Genomic DNA, 13,129 nt, shown 5'->3' on the forward strand with positions numbered 1-13,129 from the left:
CACGTATATATAAGTGATTTTACATTTCCAGGTAGGGGGTGCATACCCGCGGCTGTCAATCACTGGGTCCCGGCTGGTGATTACACGCCGGCGCCTGGTGATTGCGGATCTCTGATGGGGGGAAAAATGTTAGTAAATAAAACAGTTCTCCTCCCTGTCAGCTCTGGCAGAGCGCTTAGTGAAGCACACACAGAACATAATGTAAAATGGCACACAGCACACAGTTAACCCCTTGATTGCCCCAGATGTTAACCCCTTCATGCCCAGTGGCATTAGTACAGTGTCAGTGCTTTTTATTAGCACTGATCACTGTATTGGTATCACTGGGGATGTCAGTGACACCAAGTCAGTTCCCCCCTAGTAGTCAGAATACTTGCCGCAGTCCCGCTATAAGTAGCTGATCACCGCCATTACTAGTAAAAAATTTAAAAAAAGTCCAGTATATATACAGCCATTTATAAACACTATAACGTTCACTTAAACCAATTCATTTACACTTATTGGGATTTTTTTTATGACGAAATTTGATTTTTTAAAAAAATTTTACTGGACATGTTTAATAGCAAAAAGTCAAAAATATTGTTTTTTTTCTCAGAACTGTCAGTCTTTTTTTTTATAGCGCAAGAAATAGTGCAGCGCCATAATACAAAAAATGGCCTCTGGAGGGTAACTGGTTAACAATATTAACATAAAGCAATGTAAACATAAAAGGAAAATAAGTGCTTTACATTAATAGGGAAACAAAATATTACATCGGGTGTCCACATCAGAGTTTCCCTTTACATTAGGTGTCCCCATCAGTGTCCCCCTTTATATCAGGTGGCCCACTTTACATCAGTTGTTCCAGTCAGAGTCCCCCTTTACATCAGGTGTCATATCAGAGTCTCTCTTTACATCAAGTGTCCCATCAGAGTCTCTCTTTACATCAGGTGTCCCCCTTTGCATCAGGTGTCCCCCTTACATCAGGCATCCCCCTTTGCATCCTTTCTTCCTCCGGTTATGTGATAAGTCGTATGACAAGGGAAGAAAGGAAGGACACCCTACCTTCGCTCCTTAATGCTGGATTTCTATCGCCCCCTGCAGGCTAAAGGGGGGAGAAGGCCTAATCCCCGTTCCAGCAAGTGTAAGCAGCTGCTCCTTGAGACAGGAGTGAAATTGCGATCATTTCGGTCACTGAGGAGTGGCACCAGCAGTGTGCCTCCCTCAACACAGTGCTCAGGGCAGGTTGGTGCTGCCAGCAGCATTCGCCCTCCCTGCTCAAAGCGGCACCTGGGACACACTCACCCCCAGTTTTTTCCACTTGCCAAATACGAGCAGGCGAATGGAAATTTTGTGCCCTGCAGGCTTAAAACCAGGGATTTCACACAAAGGAAGCAATACTAAGAGAACAGGATACTTTTTCTTTCAAGTACATGGTACAGCAGGCACATATCAGGAATATGAAATGCTGGGGTAATGTATTCTTTAAGAATTATTTAATCTTTCAAATTGTTTTGATATTTAAGTACATGTGACGTTGATTCTTTAGTTGCGCTGTACATACTTTATTCTTTCTCTGCTTTTATTATTTTAGTTCTAATCTATATATTCAATAAACCTTTTAGTGTGACAATAAACACAATGCAATCTCTGTGTGATGTATGTTGTAATTGATTTTATTGAAGTAGTTGTTTAGCAGGGACATAGTCAAAGGAAAATAACCACTAAATGAAGAATCTAAGAAAGTTATTATCAGTAACCAAAGTGACAATACAAGCAGATAAAACTGTACATATAAAAAATACTTTTAGATGTACTTCACAATAATAACTAACATGCTTAATAATTCTACTTTGGTTTCTTTAAAGTACATATCAGGCTTATTTTTCAGCTGCCTTTTGATTGCTGTGATTGTGAACAAAATGCTCTTATCTGGCAAACTATTATTATATGACTGAACAATCAGTACAACATGAGAGCAAAAAAAAAAAAAGAATACCCATCACTGATCACATACTAATTTGAATGGTAAAGGATAACCACATTCATTTTAAAAGGTTAAATGAATGTGTGTGCAGCACCCTCCTTGTCCACTGGGGGAGCTAGACTCCAATTAGTAAGGAGGGCTAAGTAGCAGCCTGGCTGTGATGGCTAGCAGGGGTTAAATTGTGGTCAGAGATTAGAGGCTCTGCAGACCAGCCCTCTGGAATTTCCCCCTGTTCTAGAACTTTGGAGAAAGATTTAGAAGCTCATTTACTGAGCTCTGAAGCAACTGTTCTTGTAGAGTGCAACTGCACTTTGCAAAGTCCACAGTCTATTTGCCTTTTGTAAATCAACCCCTATGTGTGCATGGACACATAGGCTAACATGGAGGGGTGTTTGGAAGCAGGAAAAAAACACCTGACTCTCCTAAAAGTGGCAGTAAAAATGTCCTGTGTGCATGAGGCCTTAAAGTGGTTATAAAGCCTAATCATTATTTACCTTACCTGATTTCTTTGCATTAAGGTAAAAAATGTTTAGGCCTCAGTATCCCCCCTTTTACTTACCTGAGCCCTTATTCAATCCAGTGCTATGTACATCTGCAGCTCTTCCCTCCCTTTAGTTTCAGGTCTCACAGGCTTTGCTGGGGCACTGGGAACCATTGGCTCCCACTGCTGTCAATCAAAGCCAGTGATGAGGGAATGAGGGGTGCGGCTGAGTCCCACTGTCTGTGTCAATGCACAGAGACAGCAGGGCTCAGAAGTGACACACATAAGTGCCCCCCTAGGAAGCTAGGAGTGTCAGCGAGGGACCTGAGAAGAAGAGGTTCGGGTCTGCTCTGTTCAATTTTATTGCCCTGAGCAGGTAAGTATAAACCTGTTTGTTATTAAAGTATATTTACAACCACTTTAACTATAAACAGCTCATCTAACCAAATAGGAACATAAATACCTGATTCGATAGATCACAGTGTAAGCAATTCCACCATCCACTGTGAAAATGTAGTTTGGATTATACCATGTCTTCAGATCTGGAGATGCCAGAGCAAATAAGGACTGGTAGACTGGCAAGACTCCTACAGGGCAGCAAATTATTAAATTAGTCAAAACATCAAAAATTGTTTATCACATACTTTTATTTTATTATTTTACATCCTCAGCAACAATGGGGGAAATTCAAAAAATATATCATAGACACCCTTCAGAATTCCATCAAGCCTTGACACTCAAATTGTCCATGTTTGCATCTGATTCGTGTACCTGGGAGAGAAAGGTAGATGAATGTGTTGACGCTTGATGCTGAGATCAGAGTATCCATACTGAACACTCCTTGCTCAGAATGCACCCTTCCTGGGCCACTGTACCTGCCACACTAATAGGAGCATGGCTGAGGAGTTTTGTAGTATGGTGGGAGGAGCTTGATGCCAAACTGAAAGACAAGTTTGCTATCAGATTTACATTGCTGTTGATTGACAATGTACAGCGATGGGCAGATCCATAGCCATCATTCCGTCCAATAGTAACTTTCAAATCTGCCCAATGCCATCTGCTGTCAATCAAATGTAAGGTGGACCTGATGGGAAATAGGTCTCTTAGTTTCCCATCACATCCACCTCCCTTATGACTCAAGTCATCCATATATACTGTATGTTGAAATTGCAAAATGTTTTTATTACAAAATATATAAAACATTTCTTTAAAAATACATTTCAAATATACTGTATGTCTTTAAAAATACAAATCTACATTTTGGAATGCATTTACAACATATGTAAAATATATGTTAAAATGACTTTTTTATATGTTAAAAAAAATCTGAAGAATATATTTGAAAAAATATTTTGTAAATGCATTCCAAAAATGTGTGTGTGTGTGTGTATATATATATATATATATATATATATATATATATATATATATGTATATATATATATATTGAAATATATTTTGAAATATATTGTATATGGCCAAAATTGTAGCATTTACTGTACTGTTTCATGTATTGTCCCCCCCTCTATTGTACAGCGCTGAGCAAACCCTTTGGCGCTATATAAACTCGATAAATAAATAAATAAATAAATAAATGTCAATATATTTAGGAAGAATATTTTTAAAATATATTTCAAATATATTTTTCTTCCTTATGGGTAATCTAGGCAGCCTCTGTATTTACCATGCCTCAGTATACATAAGCTTAACTCAGATGTTCTTACCACATGATTTGGCAGCTGCTATGCACAGGTCCTCTGCAGAGTACTGGCCACCAGGAAATATGAGGTGTGAGTTAGATGAGTCAGGAGTAGATGGCAGGGAAGATGAGTACAGGAGTACTTTGAGAGAGCCTGTGGCAGGGGAGTAGCTGCTGCAAGAACGAGAACCACATAGAAGTGGTGCATCTTCACCAGACATCTGGAAAAACATCACATAACATGCTTATTAAAAAAAAAATGTTTAAAAGCTTTTATTTCATTACACGAAAGCAGATGCGAACCACAAAATCAAATACCGCATTATATTTTAATGTGTTCCTTATTATCTTTGCTCATAATGAAATAGCCCATTTAGAAGGTTTGAAGAACAGACAGGTGAAGGTGTGTGTTATTTTGTGCATAGCAAACTTTGTGTAAAAACAGAATGTATCCTAATGTCGAAGTATACCTTCTAATGTCATAGAATGCCTTCTACCCATTATTCAGTAACCTGTTTTGTACATTGGAAACGTTTACTCTGGAAAAATCTTGCTAATTGGGTCCCTACTGAACTGCTATGATCAGAGGCCTTTTTAACCACTTGCCCTCCGGAGGATTTATCCCCCCCTTCCTGACCAGGCCATTTGTTGCGTTACGGTGCTGCATTATTTTAACTGACAATTGCACGGTCATGCAATACTGCACCCAAATGAACTTTACGTCCTTTTTTTTCCCACGAATAGAGCTTTCTTTCAGTGGTATTTGATCGCCTGTTCGGTTTTTATTTTTTACACTATTAAAAAAAAAAAGACCGACAATTTTGAGAAAAAAAGCAATATTTTTGACTTTTTGCTATTAAACATGTCCAGTAAAAAAAAATCAAATTTCACCATAAATTTAGGCTAAAATGTATTCTGCTAAACAAAATGTCTTTGCTAAACAAAATCCCAATATGTGTAAATTAATTGGTTTACATGAAAGTTATAGCATGTACAAATGGCGGTATATATACTGTGATTTTTTATTTTTTTATTTTTACTAGTAATGGCAGCTATCAGCGACTTATAGTGGGACTGTGGGACTGCAGCAGGCATTCTGACACTGGGGGGAACTGACTTAGTGTCACTGACATCCCCAGTGACACCAATACAGTGATCAGTGCTAATAAAAAGCTCTGACACTGTACTAATGGCACTGGGCAGGAAGGGGTTAACATGTGGAACAATCAAAGTGTTAACTGTGTGCTGTGTGCCATTTTACATTGTGTCCTGTGTTAGTGCTTCACTGTAAGCTGACAGGGGAGAGAACTGTAATGTTTACAAACAATAAATATATATTATGAATAATATATCAGAATGTCAATCTCTCTTGGAAGAGCAATCTGTGTTAAATCAATGTAAAAATATTTGTGATAAAACTTAAAGAAAGTGGTTTTGGGAAATTGTACAGAAAAGCACTGTTAATCCGCTAATGCCACATTTCCTGATGCTTTGAGAAACTACAATTAATAAACTACATGTCACAAACTATTACACTTGGTAAGCTATGCTTTACATTACATTCTCTGGACTGTACTGAAAACTTCCCCTTCCAACAGTAACAGCCACCTACTGATGCCTAAATGGAGGAGAAACTTTCTCAGACCACTCCTGTTACAGAATAAATCCAATGGTTTAATTTTCAATCTTGTTAAACACCTGAATGGATCAGTCTTTTGCCTCCACCATCCATCTCAATGGTAAGCAGTCTTCCTGTTCATACAAACAGACCACCAACCAATACCAAACACCACTGAAGTCTCATCTCCTATTTCACTCCCTCAGCAAGAAACCTGATGTTCCCAATTCTGCAAGGATCCAGAAGGTAAGCTCTTAGGCTCGTGGAAAATGATGACCAGAAAGAACCCTGTTGAACCACCTCTGCCTCTTGATGTTTGCATACAGCCTGTCTATTTACCCACCCTGTGAGATTTAACATCCAGCTGGCTACAGCTTGTCGACCCACCTACCATCAGTAAGATTTTGGGAGCAACAAGAGTACTCAATGCCAGCTTTGAACTGCTACCCAACATCGCAGGCCAATGTAAGTGCTGACCCATCTGTACTCATTCACTTCCCCACTATTAGCACTCTTATATCTTTGTCTGTACTCAGACAAAGATATAAGAGTGACTGATATTTTTTATCCCGAGACTCTCTTGGCAGACAAATCTGGTCCACGTTATGTGATAAGCAGGTGCTAGGTGTTTTTTATGTTAAAATCATTACACTGTAACTTTCAGGATAAAATCTGTCTTGTCTCTTTTTCTTATATTACGGCCTAACAAAACTGCTTACATTATTGCATCCCACCAATGCGTATGTTACCACTATTGCATATGTACTATTTTGTTCTGGCATATATTGATATCTAGTGGTACTGTCAGCGTCTGGATTTGAACCTACAACCTCTGCAGCGCCTGCCTGTAACTCTTCTTGTTGTGCCACCGGAGATGGTGGACAGCATCTTGTCTGATTCCCTGGACAATCTTCCTGTTTCTATTGAACCTTGAACTCTGTGCTCCTCCCATGAACCTCCTGATTTAAGCCATGTCTCTGCACCTCCTGTTTGCCAAATTATTGTGCTCTCTCCAGTCAATTTCTTGCTTCTTTGCATACCTGTAGCTGTCCTTATCTTCACTCCTTACCGACCTTTGGCTTGTTCCTTGTCTACTTTTCTGCTTAATCCCAACCTACAACCATTCATTATCAACCTCTGGCTTGTTCCTCGACTACGCTTCCACTTGATCTCGTCCTGCAACCACTTGTTACTGACCTTTGTCTTGCTTACTGACTACGCTTCTGTTTGATCCTTACTAGTTATATCTGATACTCATCCACATTTCTCAGTCTGTAGAACCATCAGCACTTTATATGCTATGTCTGTCTCAAAGAAGAGAATCCTTTTGTACTAGGAGACTGTTCATATCTGGCACCCAGAAGTTTCCCAACCCTCCCTCCTTAGGAGTCAGTAGCTAACTAGTCTGCTGCTGCTTAGAAATTGCCAATAAAAGATGTTTACAGACTCCCCCATTTTATTTAACAATATGTGTCTGTCCCTTTAGGAAGCTGCCCAGATCTGAGCAACAAGTGTAAATGGGACAGGCTTAGCTGGTATTGCCAGTGGTAAACCATGTACAAGACAGGCACAGCTAGCTACAGTCAAATCAGGTTTGTCCTGCACAAGGTTTTGGAAAGAGGGTGGTACCCTGGAAACATATTGCCTGTTGTTAGCATAGCAGATAGTATCTTGGAAGTGGCCAGTGGAGCTGTTTGACAGTCCAAACCTTTGCTGCTTGTGAGTGAGGACACCGAAAGTGGTTTCCTTTGTATTACCACTGTGCTGTCCACTCCCCACTACCTGTACTCTATTGCTCCTGAAGTGGAGATGACATAGAGGATCATACCTTGGATAGAGGATGCAGCTTCTGCTCCCTCATATCTGTCTCTTTACAATTATTGGCCATGGATTTCCGAAGAATGCTGGTTACCAATGCATGTGGAATGGACTGCAAGCTGTGATATTGTCCCAAGTCTTGTGAGCCCCTCTATGAGACTTGTCAAGTTTTCATTCAAAAATTGCTGTGGCGTTTGCAAGTGGGCAGAATGAACAAGCATGGATGGTGTCTCTCTGGTGCATTTAGTTCTTACATTTTTTCTTTTTCTGTTTTTACCTTGATTTTTCTCAGGTCGTGGAAGGTTTTGGTTGAATTGTTCACATCCTGGACTTAAATAATTAACATATTGGTTTATGATTTCAGAGTGCCAGGAGTTTTTTCCTTGTTTATCTGTGACTAACAGGGTGCCAAGTAACGGATTCCTCAAAACAAACAGACAGCTCTTGAACCTCTGTCAGCAGTCAGCCTTTTAACTAACAGCAGGCTCCCACAGCAGAGAGAAAGAGCCCTAAGCCCTGTGGACACATGAAACTAATATCATGGTCTGGCTGTTAGGTATGAAGTGTATATAGAAATGGAGGCATTTCCCATCCAAAGCTCTACAAACACTCTGGGCTCTAGAACCCAGAACATTACTTAAGATTTTGAGAAAACAAAAGGTTTGTTTTCCCCATATTGGACACAAACCGTGAACTGGAGCCCCTCACCATGTGTAGACAAGAAACCTAGGTGACACATATACAATTCCCACAATTCTGCCAGCCAGTTATACAGTCAGGGCCATAAATATTGGGACATCGACACAATTCTAACATTTTTGGCTCTATACACCACCACAATGGATTTGAAATGAAACAAACAAGATGTGCTTTACCTGTAGACTGTCGGCTTTAATTTGAGGGTATTTACATCCAAATCAGGTGAACGGTGTAGGAATTACAACAGTTTGCATATGTGCCTCCCACTTTTTAAGGGCCCAAAGTAATGGGACAATTGGCTTCTCAGCTATTCCATGGCCAGGTGTGTGTTATTCCCTCATTATCCCAATTACAATGAGCAGATAAAAGGTCCAGAGTTCATTTCAAGTGTGCTGTTTGCATTTGGAATCTGTTGCTGTCAACTCTCAAGATGAGATCCAAAGAGCTGTCACTATCAGTGAAGCAAGCCATCATTAGGCTGAAAAAACAAAACAAACCCATCCGAGAGATAGAAATAACATTAGCCATGGCCAAAACAACTGTTTGGAACATTCTTAAAAAGAAGGAACGCACCGGTGAGCTCAGCAACACCAAAAGACCCGGAAGACCACGGAAAACAACTGTGGTGGATGATCGAAGAATTCTTTCCTTGGTGAAGAAAACACCCTTCACAACAGTTGGCCAGATCAAGAACACTCTCCAGGAGGTAGGTGTATGTGTGTCAAAGTCAGCAATCAAGAGAAGACTTCACCAGAGTGAATACAGAGGGTTCACCACAAGATGGAAACCATTGGTGAGCCTCAAAAACAGGAAGGCCAGATTAGAGTTTGCCAAATGACATCTAAAAAAGTCTTCACAGTTCTGGAACAACATCCTATGGACAGATGAGACCAAGATCAACTTGTACCAGAGTGATGGGAAGAGAAGAGTATGAAGAAGGAAAGGAACTGCTCATGATCCTAAGCATACCACCTCATCAGTGAAGCATGGTGGTGGTAGTGTCATGGCGTGGGCATGTATGGCTGCCAATGGAACTGGTTCTCTTGTATTTATTGATGATGTGACTGCTGACAAAAGCAGCAGGATGAGTTCTGAAGTGTTTCGGGTAATATTATCTGCTCATATTCAGCCAAATGCTTCACAACTCATTGGACGCCGCTTCACAGTGCAGATGGACAGTGACCCAAAGCACACTGCAAAAGCAACCAAAGAGTTTTTTAAGGGAAAGAAGTGGAATGTTATGCAATGGCCAAGTCAATCACCTGACCTGAATCCGATTGAGCATGCATTTCACTTGCTGAAGACAAAACTGAAGGGAAAATGCCCCAAGAACAAGCAGGAACTAAAGACAGTTGCAGTAGAGGCCTGGCAGTGCATCACCAGGGATGAAACTCAGCGTCTGGTGATGTCTATGTGTTCCATACTTCAGACTGTAATTGACTGCAAAGGATTTGCAACCAAGTATTAAAAAGTGAAAGTTTGATTTATGATTATTATTCTGTCCCATTACTTTTGGTCCCTTAAAAAGTGGGAGGCACATATGCAAACTGTTGTAATTCCTACACCGTTCACCTGATTTGGATGTAAATACCCTCAAATTAAAGCTGACAGTCTTCAGTTAAAGCACATCTTGTTTGTTTCATTTCAAATCCATTGTGGTGGTGTAAAGAGCCAAAAATGTTAGAATTGTGTCGATGTCCCAATATTTATGGACCTGACTGTACATACGGTTGTGCTAAAAAATATGCATACCCTGGCAGAAATCATGCAATTTTGGCTTTGATATTGAAAATATGACTGATCATGCCAAAAAACATCTTTTATTTTAGGATAGTGATCATATGAAGCCATATATTATCACATAGTTGTTTGGCTCCTTTTTAAATCATAATGATAACAGAAATCACCCAAATGACATACCCTGGAACAAGCTGACACACAGGTTAAAATGACAACTTCAAGATTTGTGCCAGGGTGTGCAAATTTTTGAGCAGCAGAGATTGTGCAGGAGCACTTTTTGCCTAATGATGAATGTGGTAAACATTATGAAGTTGGCATAGCATAATCACAGTCATTTGGTCTAACTTTGCAAAATGTAGTATACAAGTGACTGAAGTGTACACCTTTTACCCACTTTTCTATTAAATTATTTCAACTTCATCAAACAAAGGGATTTTATCAGTGGACAGCTCACAGATATGCAAGCTTTTGCATAGACATTGCAGGCAAAGCTGTTTTTATTACAATACAATACTCTACTACTACAATACAAACTAATCTCAGAAAGTACTATTTTAATGAAAGAGTAGTTGATGCTCAGAATAAATTACCAGCAGAGGTAGTGAGCCAGTGAACAGTAAATAACTTCAAACATGCTTGGGACAAGCATAGATCTATATTCAGACAAAAAAAAAAACAACCCCCCCCCCCATAAAAACCCAAAAACACACACAAAAAAAAAATCCAAAACGGGCAGACTCAATGTACCACTCAGTCTATTTCTGCTGTCACTTTTCTATGTTCCTATGTTTCAATATGTAGGTAGACACAGTACTCTGAAGCTTAGATCTTTCCTTCTGAATAAGATTTAATTTATCAAACCTCAGGGCAAATGCGTAGATATATTTGTGAAAACCTGGGACATAACTTGTGAAGCCTTCTTTTATTCTAAGACTAACTGTGGACCCTTGCCTTGATCTGAGACCAGCTGTGATCCCTTGTCCTAGACTGAGACCAACTATGAACCCATGCTCTAACCAAGGACCCATTGTGAACTCTTTCCCTAACCTGAGACTGACTGTGGACCCTTATCTAAGCCTATTCATTAGCATGTGCCAATTCTTAAGTGCAGTAGTCAGTAGCAACCAATCTGAATACATTTTACCTTTGTATAGCTTCAGCAAAGCAAAATCCTCTACTGTATACTTGACATAATATACTACACTTAAGAGATATCACTCTTTATTATAAAAGGACAATGTACTCTTATCATAGCTTACAACCAGCAAGAAAGTAGAGAGAAATATTTACACTTTAATTTTCAAACAATACAAAAGTTATGTACAGCAAATGAATCTTATTAATCTTAATAAAAGCATTATCGCCATCAGCAGCCTCCTAACTTTGCCTTAAACAGCCTCCTAAAACATGACAGCACTGCAAGTTCTAAACTCTTACGAGGTTCACTACAGCTCTTTGTGTGATCACAGACCCTAATATTCAAACACAAACAATAAAACATTAAAATGGAAATATCACGACTATTTCACGTTTTTTGACTGACATTGGACAACGATACCAGCGTAAAAATTTGTCAACAAGATCAACTAAAATGTACTTATAACTTTGTATAAAAAAATTACACTTCATTACCTTATAAACGGTCTTGTACCAATTTCTTGCAAAGAGCAGAGACCACACAGTTCATTTGTTCTTCTCTCAGTAAGTGTGCATATAACTCATGCGGATCTAAGTCGAATTTTTGTGGAACTAATTACATCTTGGAAACAGTCTTAATTTCAGTGAGTGTAAGCATGCTGATATGAAATTATTAACTGATGCCCAATTTGTGCATGCCGTTCACTTACTGGTATTTATTCTGGTACCTTTGGTGTCTGTGTATTTTGATCTCTCTGTGCTCATATGTGTATCTGCTTATCTTGATGAAGTGTGCTTCATGCATACTTCCTGCCAAAACAAGAATATCTCACCACATATAACTTCCTTTGCGAAAGAGCAAGCTGATGACAAACTTATATCTATGTATTTATGTAGGCAAGTAGAATTTGTGAAAACCCCTCTTTGTGTATCATTAAAAATTCCATAATGAAAGAGATACAGACATGCGCACTAAATCCAAATGTTTAATGTGTAAATTTAAAGTGCATCTGAAGACATTTTTTTTATACTATGGATAGAGTAGAGAAGCATTAGAGCCTCTGTCAAGTTTATATTGCTGTCTGTGTCCCCACTTGGGAGATTTTCCCCTCTATTTCTACTGGTGATCACTGTCAACATTTTAAATTTTAGAGCAAGGGTAAATCTGTAGATTTCTTCAAAATTCCTGTTGTGTCTCTGGGACAAAACATAGAGGGAAATATGAATGAAGCTCTGTCCATTCCTTTTAGGATTCATAATGGCACTTGACAGGGTTGCCTGCTCTCCCCTGTTTAGTTCTGGGGTCACTCTTATGGAAGATTAGGTAAAATGCAGACATGAAGGGTGTCAATGTGGGTTCAAAGGAACATAAACTATTGGCGTATGGTGATAACATGCTCTTCTATGCTTTGCAACCCCATACTGCCTTGCTGATATTGGTATATGAGATACAGAGATATGTATCTCATATACCAATATCTCTAGCTACCTTGTCTCCTCCTCCCATGCTCATCTCCAGGATTTCTCCAGAGCTTCCTCCATCCTCTGGAACTCTCTATCCCAATTACCAGACTATTGCCTACTCTGCTCATTTTTAAGCGATCTTTGAAAACCTATCTCTTCAGGGAAGCCTATCCTGCCCTCAGCTAATAATGGAATCTTCTACTCCTCCTACCAATCCATCCCCCACAGTTACTGCCTTTTGTACCACTAGCAAAGCTTAGATTGTAAGCTCCAAGGAGTAGTGCCTCCAAACCCTCTTGTATTGATCTGTATTGTTACTGTATTGTCTCCCATTATATTGTAAAGCGCTGAGCAAACTGTTGGCGCTATATAAATCCTATATAATAATAATAATGATTATTTGTCTAATTTCCAGGTAAACTATGGTAAATCAGACATTTTACCGATCATAATCCCCCCAGATGTGATGTTCCAACTGGAAGCTAACTTCTCCTTCTCCTGGAAAAC

General features: G+C 39.4%; 1 protein-coding gene across 1 annotated transcript in view; it reads right to left on the bottom strand.

Moving 5' to 3' along the window:
- Positions 1-11,916, bottom strand: part of JAK3 (Janus kinase 3) — a 106,565-nt gene extending 94,649 nt beyond the window's left edge. The window contains exons 1-3 of the mRNA XM_089667402.1: positions 11,654-11,916; positions 4,172-4,367; positions 2,911-3,034 (exon numbers count right to left, since the gene is read on the bottom strand). Of these exons, the coding sequence (XP_089523528.1) occupies positions 2,911-3,034; positions 4,172-4,367 (320 nt within the window). The 5' untranslated portion in view covers positions 11,654-11,916. The remainder of the gene's footprint in view (positions 1-2,910; positions 3,035-4,171; positions 4,368-11,653) is intronic.
- Positions 11,917-13,129: the final 1,213 nt, after the last annotated feature.

The sequence above is a fragment of the Staurois parvus genome, unplaced genomic scaffold (genome assembly GCF_062004578.1).
Source record: "Staurois parvus isolate SC_StPar_1 unplaced genomic scaffold, SC_StPar_1.0 ptg000053l, whole genome shotgun sequence".
NCBI classification, from domain to species: domain Eukaryota; kingdom Metazoa; phylum Chordata; class Amphibia; order Anura; family Ranidae; genus Staurois; species Staurois parvus.